Source organism: Sordaria macrospora, chromosome 2 (assembly GCF_033870435.1).
Source record: "Sordaria macrospora chromosome 2, complete sequence".
Classification (NCBI taxonomy): domain Eukaryota; kingdom Fungi; phylum Ascomycota; class Sordariomycetes; order Sordariales; family Sordariaceae; genus Sordaria; species Sordaria macrospora.
In genome coordinates, this window is record NC_089372.1 from 2,309,537 (window position 1) to 2,337,069 (window position 27,533).

Below are 27,533 nucleotides of genomic sequence, written 5' to 3' on the forward strand. Positions count from 1 at the left end.
CGGTTTCGTTTCAATCACGACCATAGTATTCGCACATGCCCATGAGAATAACGAGATGGAAGACTCTCAACTGCTACTCGTTCTGGGATAAAAGACGACTCGATATCTCCTCATACTAATCCTTTCGCTACCTGCCATTGCCTGACTAAGCCCGTGCAGCATGACAAAATGTACCGTCTGCGCCCCGTTCCCTTCCCAATTGTTCTTGAAATACATGGCGACATTAGGGATATACGTCTTGGATGATGACCACTGAAAACAAACCAAAAAAAAGAATCAAAATGAAGAAAAAAGGACTGGGAGGGTTGGGATATCCTCCTCCCGCGTGAACTCTGGACGTAAAGCAAGGCTGAAGTTGTGATTGCCTGGCCAGATCATGGATGTTCCCCAAATGGGTGCTTGGAATCGCCTAGGCGCTCTGAGGAACCGATCCATCCTTCTCAAATCCCAATCCACCTTCGTCAATGTGAGAGAGTCCCAGCTTTTCAAATCCCGCAACTCCGCTGTCCGCCTCGTCGTAGCTAATGCCTAGTCCATTTTGCTTCTTTGCAGCACCCTTTTTGTCGTCACCGGCATTGTCTTCACTCGCCTCCACCAAGTTCATCAAAGCTGGTGGCCTGTGACGCATCTGGCGCGCCTTGGTAAGCGAAATGGTCTTCTGCTGGTATGTCGTCGTGATTGGTTGGGTATCATCGCGATCAATAGTCGCCTTCATCAGAGCCGCCATCCACAGGCGACCCTGCTTGATGTTGGGCACAGCAAAGTAATGTACTGTGGGCTTCGTGAAGTTCACTGCTCGCGAGAGACCGGCTCGTGGTGGGACAAGCTTGAAGATGAACATCTGATCCCCTTCTTCCGTTGGATCCCGCTCTGCGTCCGCGTCCGCGAGCGTCTGGACATGGCTTCCAGCCGGAATTGCTGGGGAGTTACTAGCTCCCATCAGCGTCGCGTGGAAGCCAGTCAAGCGTTCGTTATCCGCCGGGAGTACCCGATGGAAGGAAATATCGATCAGGCCTTTCTCCTCTTGATCGTCTTCAGAATAGTAATACGCCAGACGTCTACCCTTGAGAACAAAGAGTCGCGGCTTCCATGTGGTCATGAGGTTGGCGCTCCTCTTCTTCATCCATCCACTGTAGTCCGCATCCTTGACCGCTTCCCGCGGGCTGATCTTTTGTAAACCACGGGTATAAGCACTTGTCTCCTTTTTGGTCTTCTTCCGATTTGCTGCTTGTTTCGCTGCCTCGGCAGCGGTGGCTACGGTGCTCAAGCTCTTGGCAGTCTCCTGGTCGAGGTCCAAACTTCGGCCGGCAGAGGGCGTGGTCGAGCCGGTGCGTGTGGGTGAAGAAATTGAATCCTTGGATGGCGTGTCGACTGGGGACGCCACTTTTGCTCGTTCGGTACCCGTGATTGCGTCTGAGGCGGCCCGTAACCCGCCGAAGCCGTTCTTTAGCATGCCGGCCATATTGAAATCCGGATGGTTGACTTGGCTCAGGCGTTTAAGAGCCGATCTGGGAGAGGATCTGTTTTGTTCCGGAGATCCCTCGAGTTTGGTAACCGTAGGGGGGTTCCGATCGCTAGATAGACGAGTTGATTCCATGGTGGCCGTGGAAGCAGTGCGCCTAACTAACCCGTAGTATTTATGTGCAGTGGGTATGATGCCGACTGCTTCGCGAGAGGAATCAATGCTGCCTAACCGTGACTGTCTGGAAAGCGTTGTAGCGCTCCGCACACGCTGCTCTTCGGTGTAGCTCGTCTTCGGTGATTCCGCGAGACCGGGCACCTTGCTCTCGCGCTTCTTCAATACGTTTCGCTGCCGAGGATCGGCATCGGTGCCTGAAAAGTAGCCTCGATCCAAGTCTACTGCCGAATCCTGGATCTCCGGTTCTTGAACAGCCAAGCTATGTAGTTGCCCGGCCGTGGGCTGCGAGCGGTTGGAATTGCCTGCACTGCCCAGCGTCCAGTTTCTGTCGAAAGACGGTTGCTTCTTGTGAGGCACATCTGCTCCGTGCAACGTCCCACCCGAGACCTTGGGGGTGGCCGGGGATGCTCCTGCTAGACGGAAATCAGTCGAGGAATGGCGACGAGAGTGGTGCAGGTCTCTTATATCTGCAGCAGAGGGTCTCCTTTCGTGGAACATACGGTTTGGGCTCTCCATCACAGGAGAGACTGGAGACACAGGCTGGACAGGGTCCATTTTGGGGGTTTCCGATGAGTGTTTCGTCTGGACCGACAGAGATTGGCTGGTGTTGGAAGAGTACCTCAAAGTCGACCCCGCGATAGTCGACCCTGTGAGGGTATTCGTCCTGCTGCGCATATTTCCTTGGACATCAGACCCGAACTCGCTCCCATACGTTTGACTGAGAACGCGCGAGCCTGGTCCCTGCCCGTTGACCTCATCCTGTAGGTTTTTGATTTTCTGCCAAGTCTTTAGCCGTCTCCCCACAGACCCCAGATCAAAGGCTTTGATGAATAACGATGTTTGATCCATCCCGAGAATGACCTCTCCTGTGATCTCCTGGTCACGGAACACCTCACAGTGGTGCTTCTCCACTCCTACCGTAAACAAGTATTCGGCAACTTGATCGGCGGACCAGGATTCAACCTCGCTTCGTGAATGATTTCCTTCTTCTTCTTCCTCCTCGTCTGTTTCTTCGCCTTGAATGTATGAGACACGGTTGCCTATGTGCGAGCTGTATTCGCTACCGGAATCTCCGGTGTTTCGAAGGGCTCCGTTGCTTTGCGTCGAGTTCAGATCTGTGATGTGTTCGTCGATAACATTCAGAGTCTCGTGTAGGACGTGACTGTCGGTGCTAGCGCCGGGACGTCCGACGCCCCCTGTTGGCAAACTACTGCTGAGATACGAATGCGCAGGGCCGTCGGGTGCCGAAGTTGGTTTGAAGGAGCCTAACGGTAAAGTTGCATCGGCCGTTTTGTTGAAGTTGTCGAAAGAGTAAGTGGGGTTTGTTGTTTGCTCGTTGACAATTTCGGCCAGCGGCGAGAGAACAGGCTTTTGGAGGGATGGGCTGCTCGAATGGGGCTTGGGTGCAGGACGCGTATATACTGTAGGTATGGCGAGATCAGTTACAGCACAATACCTGAGGCTGTTTGCCATGCAGCTGTTTTGTGGCTTATACAGAGGAGGGGTTTATATATACCTTCTGGGAAGAGACCACTGTTGCCATTTACCAGATGTTTTCCCAAGAACCAGCCGTCACCGAACTCGTCATCCCGTTCGATTAACTCCACACGGTCACCCTTGGTTAAGCTCAACTCGTCCGAGCTACGGGCTTGGAAGTCGTCTGTGGGATATGCGGGTCAGCCTTTTTATGTATCTCAAGTTTGCGACAGCGTCGACGCTACGTGGCGCCGTCTGTTGGATTTTCGAAACACCGACACGCCCCGAAGAAAAAAGATACTCCTTGATGAAGCTGCACTGTGTCAATCTATGACTGGAAGAGAAAACGAACTTACGGATGACCACCAGAATATCGCCCACATCGGGCTTGTTGGAACCTGGCGCAGCCATATTTAACCTTTAGTGACTGCTCAATTCCCGCACTCGTTTGTTGCGATGCGGAAAGCGTAAGCGTCGACAAACAAAACCCCATCAAATATTGTACAGAGTGCGACTCGACGTCAATGTGAGTCAACGCCAATCGGAGTGGGCAATCGGAAGGTGAATTGGGGTCGAATTAAAGAGTCCAGACAGGTCGAGGCCGAGCAAGAACTATTTGTCGCAATGGGAAAGCGCGAGAGTCCAGATTGCGATATGTCCTTGGCGGGAGTGACAACTCTGGCGTGTTGAAGAATTGGTCTTTTAGGAGCACTCGTTTCGTTCTATGTCCATCATTCGATCAACCTGGTTGCGGAGGGGCCTTGAACGAGGGCGCAAGCGGTAGAGTAGAAGCTGTATGCAGATCCCAGATTCGCGCAAGTTGTCGTAGACGGCTATACGAGAAAGACCGGATCAGATTGTGATGTCTTTCGAACAGTCGCGGGCGGAAAGGCTTCGGATCGCGAATTGGGCAAAGGCGTGTGCAATTCGTTACCGAGGCCGGTTTCCTTCGAATGCACCGCAAAGGCAAAAGTCTTATGGGATCGCGTCTGTGAAATATGTAGACTGGTCGCGATTGCGATAGTGGTCGGGCGAGGCGGATATGGTGGTGGACAATATCAGGAGGCGGGTTGTCGTGCACCACAGGACGATGGCGACGGCGACCATAAAAGCGACAGGAACGGCGACGGGTAGCGGACTCGAGGGACGGGGGGGAAGGGCCCCAGGATGTCGTGTCTCGAGGAAGCGAGAAAAGATTAGAGCAAATAGGACAGCTAAGCGGAAGCCCACAGAGCGTAACACAAGAGCGAAACCGTTGGCTATCGAGGCTCGAGTGGCTGCTTGGGCCAAAGTAAGCCAAAGTGTGGTTGAGGTCGCGATTGCGCGCCTCGCGATCGGGGAGGGGAGGGATTCGAGGGAAGCTCAGAGGGTGGCAGAAAGCGAGCTCGACAGAGCCTGGGTTCGACAGGAACTATGAAGCTGAAAAAAGGATGTCGTCGCAAGTTTGGAGTAAGTTCCAGGGAATGGAATGGTAGGCTAGGAAAAAGTCACAATCACGCCCTGGTCCTAGGAGCCAGAGAATGGGCACGATGGGGTCGTCCGCCTTTGGGGGCGCCAATGAGGTTTCAATGAGGGCCAGACAAGCGGCGGGGATGCGATAGTGATTGGGCCGCTGGGCATCCACGGGGGTGCTTCCACTTGTCATGGATCACCTCACTCGTCCGTGCCGGTGGGCTCGGTGGGATCGCTGACAGTTCCAGTTGCGGGTAAAACCACCGGAGAGGAGTCTACAGAATAGCGTTGCTCGCGCGGCTTTTCGTCCCGCCAGGCGGCACTGGAGACGGAGCGGCAGGTAGTGTACAGCTTTCTTCACAGTCCACGATGCTTGAAGAAGCAGGAGCATCCCCGCCCCTGTCAACGCAAAAAGACTCCAAACCTATCCTTCCTTCCCCTTAATATCGCCCATCATGTCCACCCTCTCCACCATTTCTTTTGCCGGCTGTTCCAAGACTTGTACGCCAGGGCAAAGCAGACCGAGTATTAACGGTAAATCAGCAAAAGTGGCATCCCTTCAAACATGGGATTCTCCGTTATAGACGAAACTGCCGCTCGTGTACAACTCACCCGAGTCCTCTTTTCTTTCATCAGCGGACACAACAAACGCATCACATTACACGACACTATCGGGTTCCCAGTTCGAAGGGCGGGTTTATTGGCTTGAAATCCATATGCTAGCAACGCTTCAGGTTAGGTACCTACGTGGTAGTCACGGTAGTGTAGCATAGAGTCCGGCGCATAGTAATCCGTATGCACATCCAAGGTAACCCTAGGAGGGATCAATAAGCGCCACCACCACGGATTGCCCACCAGGAATGCGAGGCATTGACGGAGGGGTAGCGAACACCTCTTATTTTTTCTTCTTATTTTTTTCCCGGATGCGCTTTTCAATCAGAATCCTACTCTGTGCCAGTTGCTTCAGTTTCATCTAGAGGTTGTGCCATTGAAGATGCAAACAACAAAACCGCGTCCGGGATCTATAAATATGCCAATTATAACACCGCTGCTCACATGTCTCTAATAGCAAAGTTCGGATGTACGGGAGCACCCACTATTTTACGCTCAATTCCCCCGCAACGGGCCTTTGTCCTTTTCAATGGTCCGATGTGGCTCCCGGCGCCGGCGTCGGTTCTTCATTCAACGTCACGTCTTGGTTCTTGGCCGTCCCATTCGCTTCTTTAGAGCGTGATCGATGGCGTTGGTTTTTGCTGACCGCGGTTAGAATCGTGATCTTTTAACTTTTTGAAGCCGAAGTACCATTTTTTGACTTGCTGACTCGGGTTAGCAAAACCCCCCCTATATTTTGGCTTATAGCTAACTACATTGCTCGCATCCTGCTGACCCGGGTTAGCAACAAAAAGCTGCATTTTTGGACATCCCGAGCGCTAAAACCACTGAAGCTACTATATTTTAGGGTAACGCAACCTAACAACGACAAAATCTCAATATAATTCCCAAAGACAACGTTTCAACGCTAAAAATTTGGCAACGAAATAATTCATGGCTCGTGCCACTTTCTAACCCGAAGTACCTTTTTCTGACTGCGGTCAGCAAAAAGAAGGGTACCGATCACACTCTTACCCGACCGTTTAACGGCTGCTGAGTTGCTGCTGCCCGCTGCAGCTGAGCCTCGGTAACTTTGACAACGTATCAGTCAACAACTCCTCCCTACTGCCTAGGTTACCATCATCAAGATGCAGCTCAAGATCTATAACAATCATCTTCATTTTCATCATAACTCTTTGATATTTATTCTCACTTGACTACTCAACTATACGTTTATCCAATCCATCTTCTCCCATCATCCCACCAATTGTGATATCTTCGTCCCTTCGTGTCCAATTCCGAGACGTCCTAAACATCTTCCAGAAGAACGACCACAAATCACACAAGATGGCTCAACAACAACAACTCAAGGGATACACATCCTACAAGCACTTCAACGTGACCTCGGCAGGTCCTGACTTCGTCGCCCACGTCGAGATCAACCGGCCCGCCAAGCTCAACGCCTTCTTCGAGGCCATGTGGCTGGAGCTGGGCGCCATCTTCCGGCAGCTGTCGTCGGATCCGGACGTGCGGGCCGTGGTCCTCTCGGGCGCCGGCGACCGGGGTTTCACGGCGGGTTTGGACATCCATGCGGCCAGCTCGAACAACCAGTTGCAATCGGGCGACGCCCCCGACGTTGGGCGCAAGGCGGCCCAGCTGAGACGGTACATTACTGAGTTCCAGGATAGCATTTCGGCTATCGAGCTGTGCGAGAAACGTATGTATTGAAATGTGCTTAGTTGCCACTTAAAGTTCTTCACTCGTACATGTACCAAAGACAATGGCAGACCGGTTAGAATCTATTTTGCTAACCTAAAACAAACCAAAGCCGTCATTGTCGTCCTCCACGCCATCTCCCTCGGCCTCGCCATCGACATCGCCTGCGCTGCCGACATCCGCCTTTGCACGCGCGACGTCCGGCTGGCCGTTAAGGAGGTCGACATCGGCCTGGCCGCCGACATTGGCACCCTTTCCCGGCTGCCCAAGGCCGTCGGCAACTTCTCGTGGGTGAAGGAGGTATGCTTGTCAGCCAGAGAGTTCGGCTCGGCCGAGGCGCAACAGGTTGGCTTCGTCAGCCACGTCCTCGACAGCAAGGCGGCTGCCATGGACCAGGCCGTCAAGCTGGCGGGCTTGATCGCTGGAAAGAGCCCGATTGCTGTGCAGGGAACTAAGGAGTTGCTGAACCACGCGAGGGATCACTCCGTTGCTGAGAGTATGTCTCTTCTCTTTCTTTGCCACTCATTTCTTGCACTTATTATTTTGAACGTTAAACTGACACTTTTGATAAAGGCTTGCGGTATACCACCGTCTGGAACTCGGCTGCTTTACAATCAAGAGATATGATGGACGCGCTATCGGCTAGCGTGCAGAAGAAGAAGCCCGTTTTTTCGAAGCTCTGACGGGAGCAACCAGTTGTAAGGGCGTTAACGACTCTAGTCACTGTCTGCCAGGGGTTCCTCGGGCCTGTATGTTTCCTTCAGGCGCTGTTGTAGGTAGGAAATTGTCAGTAAGAAGGAACGCGATGTAATCAGACATAAAAACGATGTTATATATAGCGAACCAAGAGTCACCGCTCGAAGTAGCAAACAAGAAAGAAAGAGAAAAAAAGACTTACGTCCTCGAGTTTCTGCTTGAGCAGTTGCACCATGTTTTCCTTAACAACCAGAGTCTGCTCATCTAGGTCTTCGATAATGATATCGTTGTTGACACTATCCAAGTGAACAATGATGGACTTGATGGCTGGTTCGCACTGGATGAGTACACCTAGACCAGGAACGTTAGCAGAACGACCATTTCATCGCATCACAGTGGGGGGCGTGATGTTGTTAATGGATCTTGGGCTGGACCATTCAACAGGCACGTCATTCATATGGTCTCTCATGGGGATTAGGACTGACCTCTGATTGCTCTCGGCATCTTGAATAACTGTGGTGTCTAGTCTTGATATAAAAATTTGCAGCGTCTTCGTCTATTTGCTGACTGAGTTGGCTTCTCGGGTGTGTTTTCAGATAGTGATGATATCTGCAACGTGTTTTGGAATGTCTCGAGTTATGTTGGTTGTTGGTTAGGATATGGTTGGATGGTTGGTTTGTTGGCGGAAGAACTGGGCATGTGAAGGGTGCTGTGTTGTAAACTAAAATACAGCGTTTTGAGCGTACGAATTGTAGGCTGCCGCTTTCTCTGTAATGATGGGTAAACCTTGAATGTTTGGAATGGCAGCGACGTGGCATTGCAGTGGCATGCACGGGCCCCTAGGCTTACGAAATACGGCGCATTACGTACGGGTTCAGGAACTTTTAGAGGTAGGTACCTGCCTTGCAACTACCCGCTTCAGTTCAGAACAGACGATGAGGGCATCACGACCCTCACTTCAACCTCCATCTGCAGGAGCAGTTCCCTTCTCTGATGATGCCTATGATTTTCATGAAAAGCCCCCTCAGGACCAAGAGGTGAATCGCTTTCTGGGTTTATACACCAAACAGAGTTATGGTCGAATTACGTTATCGGTATGCTTCGTGTAAAAGTAAAGCAGGGCAGCAAGGATGCAGTGAGGAGTTTCCCTCTGTTTAAAGGGTTTAGTTGGGTTGTTGGATGGAAAAACCCGTCTCCAACACTGTTTGGCGTTGGCACTCACAACGGCATAAGGATAAATCTTCCCTTGCATCAGATATCAGAATAGCACGAGCAAGCCTTATCTTTTCTTTTTCCAACGGTCACAATGCTCCATCCATGAGTTCCTGGCGGTCCTGGATGATCACATTGGATCTCAATGGACACTCTGAATGTGATCAATTTTCAGGCAATCGCAGGCAAGGGGATGATAGGAACCTGACCTGGGACATCTCCAAAAACGAATCTTGTACACTACCGTTTCGGGACTTGGGTGCTGCCAGGGATCGCTGGGCGGGAAGGCTTAACCGCTTGCAGTAAAACACCCCATATTTTCGCTTGGGAGTGCCAGCGTGGGAGCGGAGATCGAATCTCAAACTCGTGCCAATCGTAAGCTTAGATTGGTGATAGTCTTAATCGGATATTGGGTGCGGATACCGAGTGCTCTCTAGACTGAGAGTATTTCACCAAGTCGAGGATTCAGGAGCTGTTATGGAGACCGAGAAATATCTTTTCTGGCCAGGGAGCCCAAAGCCTCTTGGACTTGTTTGCTCTCGGAGGATTGCGGCGGGGAAACCGAGGTATGTCTTCTTGTTGGCTGACAATGATGCAAAGAAAAAAAGTACATCAAACCAACATGCCCTTTCGAAACACGCCCGCATGTTCAGTTCTTTATCCGCTGAGAAACAAAGAAAAAAAGACGTTGATATGACGAGGGCGACATCTAGAGGTGACTACTACGGTCTGAAAATGACAGTTTCAGATTCTGTATATCGGGACACTGCTCGATACCCGGGAGCGTCTTGTTACGCCAAACAGAAAATGTGCAAAGCGAAGACGGCTGGGACGGCCGACGAACTGTTAGAAATGCAGCCGCAAACGAAGCTTGTTCCATTTTGAAGCTGGCGGTGCTTCCTTCCCTTGTAATCTGCTTTCTAAAGACAGCCTTCCGGAAGCAAGAAAGAGCTCAGGACTAAGACATGCATGCCTCACAAACTGCACTGCAGCTGCCGTTGCCATACAATTGTCGTCTGGCTGCGGTCAATCCTACGGCAGTGATGCGGCAGTGAGAATGCACCCTGGAAATAAGGTTGGGCAGTTGGATGAAATGACTCCATCGACTGCAACCTCAGGTACTACCCTGCATTGCAGATCCCAGTATCCCCCGGCTTCACAAAAGACAAAAAGACCAGTGAAGCACTGTCACTGGACAGTTTCACGCACTAACACTGCAGTTCCCCATTGTCCACTTGCAGCAGCCCCAAGCTGTGCGGGCCGGCGATTCAACGCCATCATCACATCACGTACCGCTTGCCGACCCGACCTTCATCCCTCATCTAACCATTTTTCCTCCTCCTCTCCAGCTCCCCCTCTTCCCTTTCTCGACTTGCCCAAACATCAAAACCAGCGCTGACCGGTCCAGTCATGGTATCAACTTCAACTTCATCCACTGCCAGATCGAGTAATGTCAGCGTTCCCGGTTCTTCTACGGCTTCCCGCGTCACAGCCTAGAAAGTACCGCCAGTAGTACCACACAGCACAGTACGGGTTACAGCTACCCGAGACTATCTCTACCACGAACAGTCATGAATTGACTACCAAAGCCTCTACTTCCTTTCTACTACTTGCGTTTGACAGCCCTTGAAGGGATTCACCAATCGACACAGCTCTCACCGCATCTTCTCCTCCGCTAGCATCTCGCCGACCTGAATCGAAATCAGAATACAGCGCAAGCGAGCGAGCACGACTAGGAGCGCGACGCAAACGACAGAACGACACTTCGTCGGCTATCACTCGCTCTGGAGCTGGAGCTGGAGCCAAAGCCGGAGCTGTCTCACCCACCCTTGAACAAAATTCTACTCCAGCTTTTTCCACGGCCCCTGCACCCCCTTTCGACCCCGCCAGTTTCGAACAAGATATAGACCAGTATGTCCTCAGGGTCAGGGTTCGGGGGCTTCCCCCCGGGAATCACCGATGACGACGATGATAACAACCACCCTTGGGTCTGGGTTATGATTCCCGTCGGCCTCGTTATTGTCCTGGGCGCTCTGGCCCTCTGTCTTCACGTCCGCCGGCGCAAGCAATTCGTCGAAAAACGCAAAAGTTATCGTGTCCCCACCCCAGCAAGACGACCATCTGCCAATCATACATCAACAAGTCATAGCCGTGACGGGCAGACTCACTTCGGAGTTCGCGAGGTTGATGGCCCTTCGTTGGCGTTGATCGAGCGTGATCTTCAGGAGTCTTGGGTGCGCGGGGCGCCGACACAGCGACATAACAATACTGGTTCGAGATCTGGAACCGGGGGCGTGGCATGGGGTAGTTCTCGACCGGCGGCAATAAGGAGATGGGACTGGGCAGGCCTCTTCAGGCCTGAGGAAGGACTGAACGAGCTGGGTGAGGCGCCACCGCCATATGAGAAGCAGCCGGTTATGAAAGAAGGCAGCGATGTTGATCTTGAAGAGGGTGGGAATAGTTACCATGGCTATGGAATCGAAACGCCGGCTGGTCCAGCAGGGTCCGCCGTCGGAGAAGGAGCCAGCAGTGCTGCGCACGCCGGTGTAGAAATGCGAAACATGGCTTCTTGGAATTACCGTGCGGGCACCTTCTCACAACAATCTCTATCGTCGGCACCGTTGGGATCACAGGCAAGTCTACAGCCACCCCCACCGGTACATTACTACCAGCACAACGGATCGGGGATTCACAGCCAGAGCCATCCGAATCAACCAGGATATAGTAGTGCTGGTACCAGCCTGTTGAGTGCCAGCGTGACCCAGAGCGCCGCAACCACTGCGCCGACGTCTCCAAGCTTGACCAGGTATCCCTCCCCCAGTCCGGGACACAGTACCATCCACAGCCCGGCGCCCGAAATGACAGATCAAGATCATGTACCACCACCTGCATACGAAGAGACGCCTCCCTTATCGATAATGGGAACGGGGACCAACACTCCATCACGGGAGCCTACTAATGGGGGAGCAAATTCGGAGCAGCTTGACGAGCCTGCTGCTGCTGCTGCTGTAGCTTCTTCGGTTTCTTCTCCCGTCCCCGCTTCCGCCTCTCCCGCTTATGAGGCGGCGGCAGTCATTTCCGCGCCAGCCCCAGGGACAGCTTCTCCCTCCCCTCCCTCATCTGGATCCGGCCCTTCTAACAATGGCAATAATAACGCCACCGTTACACATCAGTCCCCATCACCGTCTGCTGTGCCACTACCTTATTAAACCCTTCCTTCCTCTGGCGCCATTCTCTCCAGTCCCGTCCCTTGAATTGGAAGGTTTCATCAACCCGGAACGGGCGTTATGAGCAGGAAAGTATGTGGAACATCTTGAGGTTCTCCAGGCTCTTTTACTGTCTTTGTCTTTCATTTTGTGTTTTAAAGTGGGAACAAAAGATTGGCAAATTAGAGCAAGACATGATGGCTCATAAGGCACTCGGGAAAACAACTTCTCATAACCACTGCGCCTGGCGGAAAGAACCAGTGGTGTGGACAAGAAAGCGAATGACAAGAAACCCTCTTGGGCACGAGGAGGAGAACATGACATTCGGGGACAAATACGATGTGCTTACCTAGGGGATAGATGTGATGGGAAGTAGTTACGACCATGACGACAAAAAAAAGCAAGAAGGGCAGGAAGGAAGTGTGACCGATGGCAAAACAGAACTTCGACCAACTTACCCTACCTCCCTACCTGCCTCACAAACCTACTTAACTTACTGGTAATGTAATGAAATGACAATAGCCCAAAAAACATATAGCGTCAACTTGAAAACAAATAAGACTCAAAAGAATCAAAAAGTACTACTACTTGTTGTTCACTACCAATGGTGGAACATGTCCATACTTTAGCAGGTCCAGGCAGGTACGCCACCTTGAGATGGCGATTGGTGGATATCACAAGGGCCAAACTCAATCGTCAATTCATCCGTTGTGTAGACGCTAGAAAAGTACCATCTGGTTCAAGAGCTGAAGCGGTAAATAGGTAAACAACATGAAAACCACGGCACCATCGGATACATTCTATTTGCCGAACCTGTGATGCTTCCTTCCTAAGTAACTGAAGTGCTCATTCCGCAACGGCCTCCCCCGGCCTGCTCCTCCTCCTCCTGCTCCTTCCACGCTCGTTTTGCCAACCGTTCCGTCCGAGTGTTCTTCCTTCCGCACCTCCCGCACCTCCCCCGCGCTTTCCTTCTTCGACTTTCCCCCAAGGGGCTCGTTCAATTTTCATATCCTAAGAGACGGACGGACCCGGACCCAGCTGAAGATAAGTACACAAACACATTTCGCGATACTTTTAGACTACTGACGAGAGATGCTTTGCGGGATATAAAGATAAGTAAAGGTAGGCAACCAACAGAAAGACCTCGCGAAAAAAAAAAAAACAATGCTATGCCGTATGTGTAGGAATGCGAATTTGAAAAGTTTTGTGAATCTGAAGGCAGACGGGACATAAAAAGAATCCCTTGACAATTGAAAGCCATGACGATCGATCCTCCCATCCATCCATGTAATGCAGAGCAGAATGAATATAACTAAGGTAATGATAAAAAACCAAAACCAAAAAAATGAACCTATACCTTACCTGATCTCTAGTTTGGACGCCTCGCCGCCACCTTCACCACCGACCGACCACCCGCACGCAGCACCGTCGAGTCTAAAAATACTCCGCTTCTAGTTCTACCCCATTAAATCAAAAAAAAATCAAAAACCGAAACAAATGCTGTGAACTACAAACTTTTTTCTTTTTTTTTGCAAACAACTCTTCCTATGCTATCCATTTCCTTAATCTGACCGATTCATCCATGCATCCTTCTTATCCATCTAACTCATTAATCCTTCTTTTCATTGGCCTTCTTGTGCTCCTCCAACGCATCGGCCAAAGCCTGCGTCGTCTTGGTGGTTAGCATCCAAGTCTCCAGACCCTTGCCATCGTCCGTCGCTGTGGTGATCTTGATGTTCTTGGGGGCCGCAGCATCAGGCTTGTAGGTGAAGTTGGGGAGGATGGTCTTGTTGAGCGCGACATTGCCTCTGGGTTCGACACGCATCAGCATGCGCACCGCACCCGTATCCTTGTGCTTGAGCAGACGCAGGGGACCGACTCCCTGCAGCTTCCACGCGGAGGGCTTCTTTTTCTCCTTGGAGCCTTCGTCATCATCGTCATCGGGAGCAGCGAGCTTATACGCCCTGGCACGAACTTCATACACGACGGACTCGTCCTCTTCCCCCGGGCCGCCTTCGACTAGCGAGATTTGCTCCTGTGGTGCCTCATCCCCGTCAGCGTGCGTTCCTTGAGCATCCTTGGACTCGGCAGCCACTGGCTCTGGTGTCCCCACAGCCGGCGTGGTGGCCAAGCTAGAGGCACCGCCAAAGGTTTTGGGGGAATCTAGTCGTTGCGGTCGATTAATGATAATTCACCGGCTAGAAGCGTCGCCGCGGTCGAGGTCTCAACTTACCAGTACCTGTTGATGTCCCCCCTAAGGGCGGCGCCAGGTTGAACATGGATCCACCCCCAGAGGGCTGTTGACCACCAAAGGCGAACATATTGGAGCTGCCGTTTTGTTGTGTAGAGTCCGGGGAACCGCCAAAGGTGATGGATGGAGTGTTTTGACTGTTTTGACTGTTTTGTCCAAACACAAACGGCGCAGAGGTACCACCTGTCTGGCCAAAGGTAAACGATGACGAGGTGGGAGTAGCGGCGCCTCCGGCAGCAAAAGGATTGTTAATAGCACTAGCATCCTTACCCGCAGCTGAGAACGTGAAAGAAGTGTTGGCTCCAAACATGTTACCGTTCTGCTCGGGCTGGGAAGGCTGCGAAGCAGGTGTGACGCCAAAGGAAAAGCTACCGCCCGGCTGAGGTGTGTGCGCAGGAGAACCAGAGCCGAAGCTAAAGCTAGAAGCAGCAACCGGAGCAGGTTGAGTAGTAGTCGAGGCTGCCGTGGACCCGAAAGTGAAGCTCGATGAGGCAGGGACAGGCGCAGGAGCAAGGTTGTTATTTCCGAAGATGGAAGCTGGCTTGGAGCTTTCAGGTTGACTACTCGTAGCACCAAACAGAGGCTTGGAAGCTTCGAGCTGGCTGCTGGGGGCACCAAATAGAGGCTTCGAGGCTTCGGGCTGGCTAGTGCTGGCGCCGAACAAAGGCTTCGAGTCCGAGGGTGTGCTTGAGGTAGTCGTGTTACCGAACAGACTCTTGGTCTCTGCAGGCGCGGTTGTGCTGCTGTTGCCAAAGAGGTTCTTGGTCTCAGCAGCAGGAGTAGTAGCGTTGCCGAACAGATTCTTAGTCTCCGTTGCGGGCGCGCTAGTGTTGCCAAAGAGGTTCGTGGGCTGAGTAGCAGGGGCCGCACTACCCGTACCGCCAAAAAGGCTCTTGACTTCAGTGACAGGAGCCGGAGTGGTGCTGCTGCCAAAGATATTTTTCGTCTCAGTAGCAGGAGTAGCGCCATTGGTGGTGCCAAAGAGACTCTTAGTCTCGGGTTTGGCAGCATCGGGAGCGGGAGTGGTAGAGCCGAAGCTGAAGGTAGAGGCAGCAGGCTTGGGTTCAGTACTGCCGAACGCAAACTTCTTCGCCGCCGGCTCGTCTGCTCCAGAAGCAGAGGCAGCGTCGAACAGGCTGGAAGTGGCGGGCTTTGACGCGCTGGCCCCAAACATCGAGGAGGCCGGAGCTTGCGTCGCTTGCGTTTCAGCCGACGTGGGCTTACTGAACATGCTGGCTGGTTGTGTCTTTGATGGTTCGCTGGCTGCCGGAGCACTGCCAAACAGCGTGTTTGATTGGAATACCGAGGGTTTGGGGGCTTCAATCGTAGACGACTCTGCAGGCTTAGCACCGAAAAGAGAGGGAGCTGGCGTGGTCTCCTTGGACTCCTGCGTATCCTTTGCTTGGCCAAAGATGAGGGTGCTGGTGCCAGAGCCGAAGAGCGAGCTTGTAGCAGCAGGCGCTGGGGCCGATGGTGCGGAAGTACCGAAGAGTGAAGGCGTGGAAGCGGAAGTATCAACGGTCTTTCCTCCGAATGAGAACAGCGAAGCCGTTGATGCCTTGGGGGATTCGGAAACCGGCTCATCGGCCTTCCTGGAAGGAGCCCCGAAAATACTCTTGGATTCCGAGTCCTGGGTGGCTTCCTTACTGGGTGCAGGCTCGTCTGCCTTCTTAGCTGCGGGGGCTCCAAAGAGGTTGCTCAACGCAGCAGGCTTAGATGCCGCAGCCCCGAAAAGGTTGCTGGGGCCAGAGGAAAACTTGATGGGCGTCTCAGTGTTCCAAGTGTTGTTGACCGGAGCAGGGGAAGAGGCTTGCTCCTGGATTGTGCTGAGTGGTCGATCCTCCTTGAGAGTGGCAGAGAACAGGTCAGACTTGCCCTCTTGAGGAAGGGGCTTGCGGATTGGTTGTCCGTCAGATCCTCTGGTGATACGATCGAAGATACTACGGCCCTGGGAGCTTCCTCCGGCGTCCGAGGAGGCACTAGGTCCACCATTCACCGCTGCTTGGCTTCCCAGTCCAAACTGAGGAGTAGCAACACCAGTGCTGGCAGACCCAGCATGCTGAGCTTCGGCCTCATCCTCATCGTCGTCAACGTTGGAAGCTGTCTCGGCATCGCTATCCGCATCGTCGTCATCATTGCTGCTCTTGCTGTCGGAGAGATGACCGAAGATATTGCCAGAGGATGCGGGCTTGGGAGCAGTTTCAAACACAGATTTAAGCGCAGGTTTGGTCGTGGCAGCCTTTGCAGTACCAGTCGCGGCCTTCTTGACTGTCGCGGTTGGCGTGTTGTTGACAATGCTCTCAAAAACAGACTTGGTGGCAGAGGACGCCTTGGTTGGGGTTCCCGAGGCCTTTTGCAGCTTGGCAGGCTGAACTTCGTCTGGCGATCCAACCATGGAGGCCTTGCGCTTAGGCTTTTGCTTGATTGGCGAAGGGCTGGTCGGTTCTGGAGCGCGCGGGCGCTTGTTACCAGCAGTGGTGGAAGCCTTTAGGGCGCCGTCAATTGGCGACAATTCCTCCTCGGCCTTTCTCTTGGAGCCAGCCGGTGTCCTGAGATTCGAGGATGCGCTGGCTTCTTCCTCGGATTCCGCAATTCCATGCTTTTGCCTCCACTCCTTCTTGACTTCTTCCGAAGCTCTAACCGTCTTGAATTCGTACAAGCCGTACCGCAGCATAATCAAGCTACGGCTCTTCTCATACTCCTTTGCAAAGTTCAGAATGTTGATTTTCCAGTCCTTCTTGGTGAATATCTCATCGGCGGCATACTTGAGTCGTCTCAAGTCTAGGATGCAAAAAAACTGTTTCTTCTGTTGCTCATCGAGATCGGGCGGGCAGTAGTGAGCCAAAAACTCGTCGGCATAAATGGAACCGGCCCTGTTGGGATCATCTGGGACTTCTTTAGCCAGTACCTCGCCAGTCAAGTGACGAGGAGGCTCGGGGATTCTCATCTTGAAAAGCTCCGTGTTGACCGGGACGGCACCAAGGAGCTCAGCGGTTGAATGGCGGGAAGTGCGACCGGGGGTGGTCTGGGGAAGGCTGCTATTTAAGCCGCCAGGGACGATGCGCGGAGCAAAGGTCGTGCCGCTGGGCCGCTGATAAAGGGAAGGAGTGCCAGCACGGAAGATGTTGCTCGGTGCTGTGCTCGTAGCGGTTCCAGAGAAGCTGGCTGCCTTCGCACCTTTTCCGCTGACAACCAGCCCCTTGGAGCCTGTGACGGGAGCCGGCGACTTGTAGGGATTGTCACCGGGCATCCTCCTCGTCGCGCCGGTGGCCGAAGCAGCCTGGAATGTAATCTTCTTTTGCGGCGCCGATGACAGTTCTGTGAAGTCTGTGCTGGAGAAGGACTGGGCAAGCTTGCTGGACGGGCCCTGAGGGCGGCCGATGAGCTTGCGGGATGCCAACTGCGCATCGGACGCGCGCTTGGCAGGGCTCTCGTGCGTTGCGCTGTTGAAGTCGATGCGCAGGACGGACTGTGCCTTGTTCATGCCATTCTGCTGGGGGGACTCGATCTTGTAATCCGAGTCGTCGGCGGGCGCAGAGGAGCCGCGGAAGAGATTGGTGGCCAGGCCAAAAATGCTACGCCTCTTGTTCGGTTGCGAATCCATGGCGACGAGACTGGAGGGGTTTCGCCGACCGAAATGTCAATGGACAAGGGCAGAGACGTGGGATTTAGGGATAGGCGGGAGGCCGAGGCGGACAGGTGTGGTGGCGTGGCGGTGTTGATTATTCTAGAGCCGAGTCACAAAGGCGGGATTATAAAAGGACTCGCTGTCGCTGTCGTGCATAAACAGGAACCCGCGATGGGTTTCGGCGCGTTTGTGGGCGCGTCACAACGGACGAGGAAGCGAGGGGGACGGGATGCTGCTCGACGTGGAATAAAGGTTGAGGGTTTTGTGTGGGAAACCTGGAAAGGCGTGGGAAATTTTTGGGGGTTGCGCGACAAGGCGGTCGGTGGTCTATTCCCAGCAACGGCGGCAGCGGGCGTGGGCAGCGGTGGGAGCTTCCAGGGCTTCGGCTTGCCTTCGAACAGGAAAGGGTAGAAACACGCCGACCGTGACAGGTGAAGTCCTTGACCAACACCGATGGCTGCTACGTTTACAGTACAGCAAGTAGCGACCGGGCTCGCGCGACCGTCAAAGAAGGAATGCCGTGTGGTGAAAGCTCGTCACGGGAGCGGAGGGACGAGGGCGGAGGGCGGGCAGTATAAAGACCGACCGACTTGGGCCTGTCAACAAAAGAGCAAAATAGACGGCAATGATAAATTCAAGTGGATGATGGATGCTGGCACAGAAATGGGATAAAGTCGATGATGGTTGGTGTGTTTGTCCACAGGGACGTGAATGGGAGATGGACAACCCTGGTTCAGTCCTTCTTGTTTCTTTGATGGCGCCGTGGCGGACGACTGTAGGGAAAAAAAAAAAACTAAAAAAAAACTAAAAAACTGCAGTGTCTGTATAGGGCGGAAGGAGGTGTAGAGGTACGTAGTGGTAGGTCACGTCGCTAGTAGAGTAGTATGTGCCAGAAGACAAGGGCGACCAGCAAAAATCGTGGGTCACTGATGACGGTCAGTGCCCTGCCGACCCGTGGAAAGTGTCAGACTGGCGGGGGACTGGAGTGTTTTGGCGGGATCCCGTCAGGAAAGGAACCATGCTCTCACCGCGTTGCATTCTTGTGCACGAGCCACTCACCACCAAAAGCCGACACACACAAAAAGAGGGATCGATGACCACAACGTGCGCCAATGGACGTGCAATCCATCGCCGATTCAGTTTTCTTGGCAGCTGTGCACGGGCCTGGTCGTAGTTTCCTGGAGCGTCCACTTCGAGTTGCGACAGTATTGATCCATTATTTCAGTCATTCTCCTATTTTTTCATGACACGGAAAATTTCCGTAATTACCGACCTGACCGGGTTCGTGCACCAGTCTGAACTTTCGATTTCCACTTACATAGACAGCTTCAACAACTTATTGATACAAGCACAAAGCTGACACCAGCCGCCCATTCAAGAGCATTTTAGTACTTTCCTGCTTTCCCGTTGCTCTAAGAGAAGCCCTAGGCCACTCGGAGGTAAGATTTTGAAGACTTTGCTGCTCTGAGAACAATATCAAGGAACTGTGCTGCCAGAATCGCTGTCAGGCTCACCATTTTTTCAATTCACTGACGGTAATTACTGTCACTGACCCTGACACATTCTGACGAATGGATCACTATCTTGACAAGGAGAGAGAGTGGCTCACTGGATCGCGGTGGCTGTCGTCGGAACCAATCAAGCCATCGGCTGCGATCGTGAGCATCTCTTGCCTCTCAGTCCCCCCGCACCTTTTTGGGCGTCCCCTTTGCTGTGCAGAAGTCGAAAGAAGTCAATGGTTCCAACTGTGTCGCCAAGTCGCAACCAACGCGAAGCCACCGCGCACAAATCGCACCCATCCTTTCCAACGAACTATTCGCAACCCTGTCAAGTTGTCTCAACGAATGGCTCACCAAGGCAACAAGTGTCACGCGCCACACCTACAAGTCGTTGGGCACGCTGCTGAACAGCCCGCTCTCTCCGAAAACCGGTACGAACTGGGTTCGGCTAACTACATTTTGCCCATCCTAGCCCATTTGCAAGTTCATGGGTGGCATGTGGCTGACGATGGACGAGCACTGTCACATGTCAAATGACAAACATCGGACGATTCGCAACTGGTACTTGCGATGAAAATAATAATTCCATCCCAAAGCGGGATGCGGACAGCACCAAGGTTGAATACATTCAAACTGAATTCAAATCTGTAGAGAGCCGCTGGCTATCATGTCCAATAGCTTCCCTTCCAGACGGGTATTTGTACAGCACAACAATACGAAACACCGACACACTAGCACCATCACCATCGCCATCACTATTCCATCCAATCAGTACACGTTACAGATGCCCCAAATCCACAATCATAACCACAACACCTCTGCTTGTCTTCTTTGAACGACGAAAATATCATGGTATCATATTGTTAAAAAAAAATTTGAAGCCAAAAGCATTTAGAGCTTGGCCTTGGTCTGGGCCTTCTTGAGGATGGGGTCGAGCTTGGTAGCCTTCATGACATCGCCCTTGATCTTGAGCTTGCCGGACATGAAGAGGCGCTGAGCGTTGGCCTTGCCGGCGACGAGCTGGGCAAAGTCGGCGTCGGAAAGCGAGAGGGTGACTATATTTGATAAGCAAGCGCTGTTAGTCTCTGTCGCTGCACAAAAGGAGAACATGAAGCCCAACTGGAAAGAAGCCAAAGGCGGGGTGGGGATGGATGGGCAGGTAAGTGGAAGGAAAACTAACCGGTGGGCTTCTCGCCAAGACCCTTGCCAACCTCGCCCTTGTTCTTGAGGTCAATGTGCCACTGGTCGGTCTCGCCGGCGGCGTTTTTGAGGACGAAAGCAAAGACGGCGTTGCCCTGCTTGATGGCGTCCTTGCGGTCGGCGTCGCTGCCGGTAAGGGCGCTGTTAATGGCGTCGAAAGCGGCGGAGGAAGGGAACTTGTCTACATCGTTACACGGTCGCAGTCAGCACTTATTCGGGTCGAGGAACATATTGACAAACCATTGCGCCCATCGCAGCGAGCGCAACATGGGCGCAAAGAGTGTGAACGCGGGTTTGGTCTAGGGGTAAAAGACATACTGTTCTTGAGAGACATTTTGGTAGATTTGGGGGGTTGATTAGATTAAGTGAGGTAAAATGTGAAGTGAGCGAAATGGACTAGGTATATGGATAGAGAGAGATGTTACGGATGAAACGGGATGACAGCAAAGGGGAAATGGGGAGGGCGACAACTTTATAAACCACGAGGCACACAAGAGATGACAAGGGTTCCCCACGGGCAAAGACAAGACCGAGAGAGAATGTCACGACCTCTCACAAGCAGAAACGGGACAAGCTACGTTCGGGATTACCACAACGGATACAGCTACTCGATTAAGCAAGCGGCTGCGCGAATCACCTGGGGAATTGGATCTGGCGTCAGTTTCACAAATCATCTTGTTGCTTTGGCGTCGAGCTTCCTACGGCTTCGATCCTGGATGCGATGACGCTTGTCCTGTGACGGGAGGCAATGCGCCGAGGTACATTTCACATGCGGAGAGATGGCCTGCCCAGGAAGCTCGGTCGACGTCCGTTGCCGACTGGACGCCTGTTGACAGCGGATGCCAGCCGGGAATGTCTCCAACGCCCGTTAACCCCACTTTGCATATCCGTCCTGCCGTCGCATCTCGTCCAATTCCATCCTGTATCATTGTATCTTTCGGCATCTTTCACTTCATCGATTCTGAAGGACAATCCCGTCAGACACCGCCGACAACCTTTGATTCTCACGTACAGTCGCGCTTTTACACACGTCAGGGCTGGCTGTTCACTACATACATATACATATGCTGCCGTCGAATGTTAGTTCTTAAGGGCGTCTCTTCCAGATGCGAGTTTCCTGGCGACTACAAAACGGTGAATTGCCCATTCATTATACAACTGCGGTGATGACGGTCCCGGTCGTTACCAACAACAAATGTAACAAAAACAAACCATTCCGCCGGCATCTTCTTCGCCGGAAACCTCCGCCCTCGGTCTTCTTTCACCGAATCACCTAGCTGCAACAAATAACAATATACAACTCAACAACACGATAGCCCCAAGTTCGAGCCATGGGACCACAGCACTTTTCCCGGTCATTCGGCTCTCCAATCTCAACATCATTATTACCACCACGTCCGCCGCGAGCTCCGTGAATGCCGCTCCTAATACACTTTGTCCCGGCCAACTTCCTCTGTTATAAAATAAGATGCTATCACACCTCCCATACCTCCTCTGAAGGCCTTCTGCTTGGCTGTCGTCTCCGGCTTATCCCCCGGAGTCAAGCCCAGCATTGTATATCACGTCTCGGGTTGATCTCATGCTAGTCGAATACCAAGCCATGTTCAATGCGCCGCTTAGGAACATCTTGTTCATTTGATACCCCAGACGTCTCGTCGTAATTGGGGTTGCGCTACTTGTTGTCGTTCATGGCATTGTGTGAGGCTCATAGAGCAGATCCGTGGATGACCACATCCTTGCTCAAAACCGAACACTGACCGTAGGCACGGAACACCTGCTGTACCGGCGAGAAGCGCAAAGACCGAATGATGGGTCACCATATGATGGGTTGGCCACCCAGGGCGCCGGTGCTCGTTGCTGAGTCCCATTGCCTTGCCAACACGGGCTTTTGGCCTGCTGGAGACCGGTATTAGATATCGGAGGCGCGATGGTGATTGTACTGATAAAGAGTGCAGCGTTGAAACGAGGTCCCAATCAGCCAAATGGGCGAAGTGCTTTCGAGAAGGAGACCACGACCGTCCGCAATGTTTAGGGGTTCATGTTCCGATGATGCGCCGTCCAGGCTGGGGTCTGCCACTAACGTCGACGCTCTCAACGTAGACAGAGGCTGTCTTGGTTATATGCATCAGCGCAAATTCCGCCTTGCAAGTCTTGGGATTGGGGTCCCGACACTTCTTTTCAATCGCAGACACGGAGTCGTCCGAGCTGCCGACGCGTATAAAACAGTGCCATAAGCCGACATCACTGGGAGTCGGGGCCTTGATGTTGACTTTGACAGTGACAGTTCCGGGAAGCACATCTCCAACCGAAAACACCATGTAGGGGAACTGGACAATTCCTTTATCGCCTTTCTTGCCTACATCTATAACAGGCTCTGGTATGGAGGCGTCTGAAAAATATCGTTCCAGCCGGTGATGACTCTCAACGACCTCCAAAGAGTCGCGAACCTGGTGGTACATGGATTGTCTGACGGATTATGTAGATCTCTTGCCGGAAAACAAGATCTTACGGTCAGCGTATTGCCGGAGTACGGCGTTGACTGCAGGTCCATCGTCATGGATATCACTTACGGTCGTGTGAGCAACTGAATCAGTGGCACCTAGACGGTACCAAGCAAGAAGTGGTCAACTTATACTCTCCCCACACACGAAACTCGGGCTCGTTCTGTACAAGCACATTTACGAATTGACTGACGTTATGGCTATCATCTTTTGGAATGGGCATTGTAAAGTACCTCCCACCAACCGTCAGCTTTTCGTGCCTGTAAAAAGGATGGCTAATGATTGGGACGCTGCCCAGCTTAGCACGTGAAGAGGAGAAGTTTCCCCGGGAATTCTGCGCTTGGAGACGAGGGGAGAAGCTCCTTTGTGAGTATTTCTGTAGTATACATGGGAATGTCAGCGCAGAATCATAGCTTTAAATGCGGAAGACTTGATTCAAAAGGGGTATGTTCATAAGATCGAGCCACCAGACCCGATGACTGTAGCCTTCACTTTGTCGCCGCCAACGGTGACGTTGTCAAGTGCAAGCGGACTAACACCGGATGGATAGCACCACTGGCGTAGATGTCCACTCTATACTCACAGTTTGAGAAAGACGAATCGACAATGGACAAAACTCCAGGGCTGTCAGACAGACTAGCACCAACAGCCACCATGCACTCAGGCAAAATACAACAGCCTTGGATGTACTGCTCGTTAAACACTTTCATGCCGACTGCGCCGCCGTCGAAGAATCTACCGCAGTCAGTCGATTGGCCAGCCAGTCATCGCAAGCATCATCAAACCTGTACCAACAGCGCCGAGGGGGGAGGGACGAAGACAGAAACCACACCAACCAGCTCGCACAATCAGCGATAGCCAACCCACTACCACCCATTTTCCATCGTTAAAGCAGTGTGCTTCAACCCCTTGAGCAACCATCGAAGCCAAGACCGTCCTAAATATGGGCTTGCCACCACTTCTTTGTGTGGACGACGACTGAAGGTTATATCTAAGGAAGCCATCATAACGGCACCCTGTAATCATGGCCGTTATCGCTTGTATAACCATCATAGCGTTGATAACTAGAATATATAGATATATATCATGGCCCAGTTCTTCACTTGTTATACCATCTCATACATAGGCATGACTAGAGCCCTGAAAGCAATGACACTGAAATAGCGAAAACTGGTGTATATAAAGTACCTTAAAAAGGATATTTGAAATAGCAAAAACTGGTGTATGTAAATTACCTTAAAGGATGTTGTTGCTACCTACCCGATGTTTTCATACCATCACACTAGCCCTTCCGCCTCCAAAAAAATTAAAGAACTAGTCTTGCCTCTACCACAAGGTAGAAAAAGAAATGAAGATCGGGACAGAAATATGCCCCAAAAACAAAATCGAAAAAATAAGTTATTGATGGTCATTCGTGCGACGTGGGCCTGATTCGAACAGACGCTCCCGAAGGAACAAGATTTCTAGTCTTGCGCATTAGACCACTCTGCCACCACGCCTAGTGATTGTTGTTGAATTTTCACCTCAAGACTACCATCTATTAACGAGACTCATGGTTGTTACGAATAGGACGGGATACGACGGAACTTGTGCCGCAGCATGACTGGCCCGACCCTTTGGGGCGCCCCTGTGCCATGAAAGTAGGCAGAGGAATCATTAGTTCGGGATAAGACGATCACGAACATTCCGATTAGGGGTCGGGGCTGCTGAGTTTGAGATTTGAGTGCGCGATCCGTATTGACACATTAGATGTTGTTCGATGCATGGATCGGGAGGGGTTGCGCGGCGGCCGCGGGCGAGGATTGAGGAAGGAGCCGAAAGCAAGTTACTTATACCAATAGATGGGGCGAGTTAGGAGGAAAGCACAAGTTGTGACGCGGCCGCAGTCGGAGAAGGTGTTTCGATCGAAGAAATGAAAGAGCGGGACGTGAAGAAGATGGTGCCTTGCAGTAGGTATTCGGTTGATCGGCGCATGCAGGAGAGGTCGAGGGCGGGCGCGGCGGGTACCGGTAGACGTAACTTCCGGCGTCCACATTGTTACATCATCAGCCATGCGTTGCAGAAGTACCTAAGGAGCTTACCACGACAAATTAACTCATGCTTTATTCATCCTGGCATCTCCTTCAAGTTATATCAAAGGGCCATTACAGCAAGCCTCGAACGCGAAACGATCGTCGTCATCACAAGTTTCATACGATCTGGTCCTGCGCCGGCACCATGGAGTGCTTCCGCAAAATAGTAAATGTTGTTTGAACTCATTTATAATGCCTAAGTCGTTCCCCTTCCTCAACAACAATCACTAGGCGTGGTGGCAGAGTGGTCTAATGCGCAAGACTAGAAATCTTGTTCCTTCGGGAGCGTCTGTTCGAATCAGGCCCACGTCGCACGAATGACCATTGTTATATCTTTTCTTTTTTTTCCCACCATCTTTGTCCACATCTTTTTGGCACCGGACATTCCCCTTTGCTTCCTAGGGTTTTTCTCCCATATTTCCGTAACATAAACATATTGGTGTCCTGTAGGTTTTTTTTTGCTACTCTCTGCTCAGGTGTCATATCTTTCAAGATACAACCTCCAATATCTATCAGCTCAACCTGCAAAACTCAAAATCGTTTTATGGTATTCTCTTTAGCGCTGACTTTCCTCCAAGACACTGATGAAAATAATCAATCAAAGTCGTGATCTCGGCGTCTTGTCCAAAGCCTACTTGTTGATCGCTGACAAATGCTCATATTCCTACCTATCTTCTGGCAAACCCCCACGCATGTTCGGCTAGGACCCGGAGTCTCTGACCCTCTGCTGTTCTGTTAGGCAAGTTTCTCAACCTCGAAACCTCGATTTGCTGAGAAGTTCACAGAAAGGCTCGCAAGTGCTCTCCTCATCCAACCACAGTTTGATCATAACTTACTAGGCTCAGAGAAGAGTCGAAAGAGCAACTGAAGGCGGCGATGGCGATTGCTTCATCAAAAACATATCAAGTTCCGGTACCGTACATGACCTCCGGTCTACGCTCTGTTCCCGTTGCTATGATTGTTACCGTTGCCGTTATTGTTACATGGGCCTTTACTAAATGTTACCGTAACGCTTCCTGTTCTAGTGTGTACCTGTAGGTTCTTGTTATTTTACTATACGGTTCATGGTTCCTGCCTATCTCCCTATGTATTCGGACTCATTTTGTGCTATGACTTACATACATAGGTATCTATATAGACTTATACTCTGCATCCTTTTTACAGACCTGCGATCTACTAGAACCCCCCCCCCCCCCCCCCCCCCCTTCCATTCCGTTCATACCAAATTCAGGTTTCACAAAACGGAAGCTGAGTAGGCACATTAGGTAAGAATCTGTAAGTGGGCGTGCGTGACCTTGCTGCATTGCCCGTACCAAACTCAACAAAAGTTTGGTACCGCGATAAGCGCGGAAGGTGTCTTGGAAGGAGACGCAGCAACAACAGCAGGAACATGAAGTAAGGAACCCGCACCCGCGTACGCAGGTAAGAATGTAACACTGTAAGCTATATGCGTGCGTGCTTGTCGTCTGCGACTTGCGCGTATCCGTTCCCAATTCTTTTTAGTCTTGTGAGTCTCAGACCTGGGACCCGGAAAGGCTCAAAAGCTATGTTGGTCGCAGCGAGGTTCGAGTTTCCAGGGGACTAAAATGATGATCGGTAAAAGCGTCACTATTCATTTGTGAAAATGGCACATTGCTTTAAGGATAGTAGTACACTTTGCGATCGATGCAAGTACCTTAGGCTCGTGTCGACGAGGCTCGGTCATGATCTACTTGAAGCAACGTTTGCGGAAGCCGAATATCGTACCGCAGCGTCGGTCCGGTTTCAGATTGCCGTTTTTGCTTTTTACTTTTACTTTTAGGTACATGGGACCTTGCATGTTGTTCTGCATACTCGACTGCGGACCGGTTACGTGCAGGCTGCAGGATAAAGATATACCCATATAGTGCGATATGATGTAAGGCTAAGAGAAGGAGGTTTAGGATACGATACTGGGATAAATGGAGATGAGTAATAGTGAAACGGTATTAGAGGACTTGATGTTTTGTGTAGATGCCGGTAGTCTCGATGATAAACCGCCCCCAATGTTGTTCGAAGAAGCGTCAACAAACAATTTCGATAGTCGTGGGCAGACAATCTTCGGTATCAAACTAAACGCAAAACATAAAAGACTATTGTAATCAACCACACCTCAACTACTAGGCTTCTCGATTGTCTGAAATCTCGACAGTCGAAACAGGCTTGCCAAGGCCCAGCTGAAATAGAGCTGAACTGTAAACCCCCAATCAGGCAACCAGAAAACGAGGGTAAGGCGAGCCAGCGATCGACGCCCCATCGAATTTGAGCCGCATGCCATACAGTACGAACATATGTCTGTATCAGACTCGGTAAGTCATGGGTATGGTTTCACTAACACAAGCAACGGTCCTTTTTCACGTGTGACAAATCGGGACG

General features: G+C 51.8%; 6 protein-coding genes and 2 non-coding genes across 8 annotated transcripts; 3 read left to right on the forward strand and 5 right to left on the reverse strand.

Annotated features, from left to right (window-relative positions):
• Positions 1 to 5: 5 nt before the first annotated feature.
• SMAC4_06560 (uncharacterized protein) lies at positions 6 to 4,622 on the reverse strand. The gene is made up of 3 exons (XM_003345959.2): positions 3,472 to 4,622; positions 3,156 to 3,299; positions 6 to 3,060 (listed from the first exon to the last, which is right to left on the reverse strand). Exons 1-3 carry the CDS (start codon positions 3,524 to 3,526, stop codon positions 410 to 412), a joined length of 2,850 nt encoding a protein of 949 aa, XP_003346007.1. The 5' UTR covers positions 3,527 to 4,622; the 3' UTR covers positions 6 to 409.
• Positions 4,623 to 6,349: 1,727 nt separating this feature from the next.
• On the forward strand, positions 6,350 to 7,581 carry SMAC4_06561 (uncharacterized protein). The gene is made up of 3 exons (XM_003345960.2): positions 6,350 to 6,875; positions 6,987 to 7,370; positions 7,448 to 7,581. The coding sequence occupies exons 1-3, from the start codon at positions 6,506 to 6,508 to the stop codon at positions 7,555 to 7,557; spliced, it is 864 nt and encodes a 287-aa protein (XP_003346008.1). The 5' UTR covers positions 6,350 to 6,505; the 3' UTR covers positions 7,558 to 7,581.
• Positions 7,582 to 7,590: 9 nt separating this feature from the next.
• SMAC4_06562 (uncharacterized protein) lies at positions 7,591 to 8,490 on the reverse strand (the record flags this gene model as incomplete). Its single annotated transcript, XM_003345961.2, has 3 exons — positions 8,056 to 8,490; positions 7,773 to 7,921; positions 7,591 to 7,641 (listed from the first exon to the last, which is right to left on the reverse strand). The coding sequence occupies exons 1-3, from the start codon at positions 8,072 to 8,074 to the stop codon at positions 7,591 to 7,593; spliced, it is 219 nt and encodes a 72-aa protein (XP_003346009.1). The 5' UTR covers positions 8,075 to 8,490.
• A 2,096-nt stretch (positions 8,491 to 10,586) lies between these two features.
• Positions 10,587 to 12,567, forward strand: SMAC4_06563 (uncharacterized protein). The gene has a single exon (XM_003345962.2). It carries the CDS (start codon positions 10,696 to 10,698, stop codon positions 11,989 to 11,991), a length of 1,296 nt encoding a protein of 431 aa, XP_003346010.1. The 5' UTR covers positions 10,587 to 10,695; the 3' UTR covers positions 11,992 to 12,567.
• A 961-nt stretch (positions 12,568 to 13,528) lies between these two features.
• On the reverse strand, positions 13,529 to 18,635 carry SMAC4_06564 (uncharacterized protein). Its single transcript, XM_003345963.2, has 2 exons — positions 14,222 to 18,635; positions 13,529 to 14,151 (listed from the first exon to the last, which is right to left on the reverse strand). Exons 1-2 carry the CDS (start codon positions 17,841 to 17,843, stop codon positions 13,598 to 13,600), a joined length of 4,176 nt encoding a protein of 1,391 aa, XP_003346011.1. The 5' UTR covers positions 17,844 to 18,635; the 3' UTR covers positions 13,529 to 13,597.
• Positions 18,636 to 19,827: 1,192 nt separating this feature from the next.
• On the reverse strand, positions 19,828 to 20,987 carry SMAC4_06565 (uncharacterized protein). The gene is made up of 3 exons (XM_003345964.2): positions 20,885 to 20,987; positions 20,547 to 20,747; positions 19,828 to 20,421 (listed from the first exon to the last, which is right to left on the reverse strand). Exons 1-3 carry the CDS (start codon positions 20,898 to 20,900, stop codon positions 20,258 to 20,260), a joined length of 381 nt encoding a protein of 126 aa, XP_003346012.1. The 5' UTR covers positions 20,901 to 20,987; the 3' UTR covers positions 19,828 to 20,257.
• Positions 20,988 to 24,484: 3,497 nt separating this feature from the next.
• SMAC4_13229 lies at positions 24,485 to 24,566 on the reverse strand. The gene has a single exon. It is a non-coding gene; the product is annotated as a tRNA-Ser (tRNA).
• Positions 24,567 to 25,369: 803 nt separating this feature from the next.
• SMAC4_13230 lies at positions 25,370 to 25,451 on the forward strand. The gene has a single exon. It is a non-coding gene; the product is annotated as a tRNA-Ser (tRNA).
• Positions 25,452 to 27,533: the final 2,082 nt, after the last annotated feature.

What these genes read in the sequence shown, in the direction of transcription:
- SMAC4_06560 (XM_003345959.2), bottom strand. Translation starts at nt 3,526, where the DNA reads ATGGCTGCGCCAGGTTCCAACAAGCCCGATGTGGGCGATATTCTGGTG. An exon ending in CGATATTCTGGTGGTCATCC is followed by an intron (nt 3,300 to 3,471) that starts GTAAGTTCGTTT and finishes CATATCCCACAG; the next exon opens with ACGACTTCCAAGCCCGTAGC. An exon ending in CAGTGGTCTCTTCCCAGAAG is followed by an intron (nt 3,061 to 3,155) that starts GTATATATAAAC and finishes CCATACCTACAG; the next exon opens with TATATACGCGTCCTGCACCC.
- SMAC4_06564 (XM_003345963.2), bottom strand. Translation starts at nt 17,843, where the DNA reads ATGGATTCGCAACCGAACAAGAGGCGTAGCATTTTTGGCCTGGCCACC. An exon ending in GGGGACATCAACAGGTACTG is followed by an intron (nt 14,152 to 14,221) that starts GTAAGTTGAGAC and finishes CGCAACGACTAG; the next exon opens with ATTCCCCCAAAACCTTTGGC.
- SMAC4_06563 (XM_003345962.2), top strand. Translation starts at nt 10,696, where the DNA reads ATGTCCTCAGGGTCAGGGTTCGGGGGCTTCCCCCCGGGAATCACCGAT.
- SMAC4_06565 (XM_003345964.2), bottom strand. An exon ending in TCTTGGCGAGAAGCCCACCG is followed by an intron (nt 20,422 to 20,546) that starts GTTAGTTTTCCT and finishes TATCAAATATAG; the next exon opens with TCACCCTCTCGCTTTCCGAC.
- SMAC4_06561 (XM_003345960.2), top strand. Translation starts at nt 6,506, where the DNA reads ATGGCTCAACAACAACAACTCAAGGGATACACATCCTACAAGCACTTC. An exon ending in TATCGAGCTGTGCGAGAAAC is followed by an intron (nt 6,876 to 6,986) that starts GTATGTATTGAA and finishes AACAAACCAAAG; the next exon opens with CCGTCATTGTCGTCCTCCAC. An exon ending in GGATCACTCCGTTGCTGAGA is followed by an intron (nt 7,371 to 7,447) that starts GTATGTCTCTTC and finishes CTTTTGATAAAG; the next exon opens with GCTTGCGGTATACCACCGTC.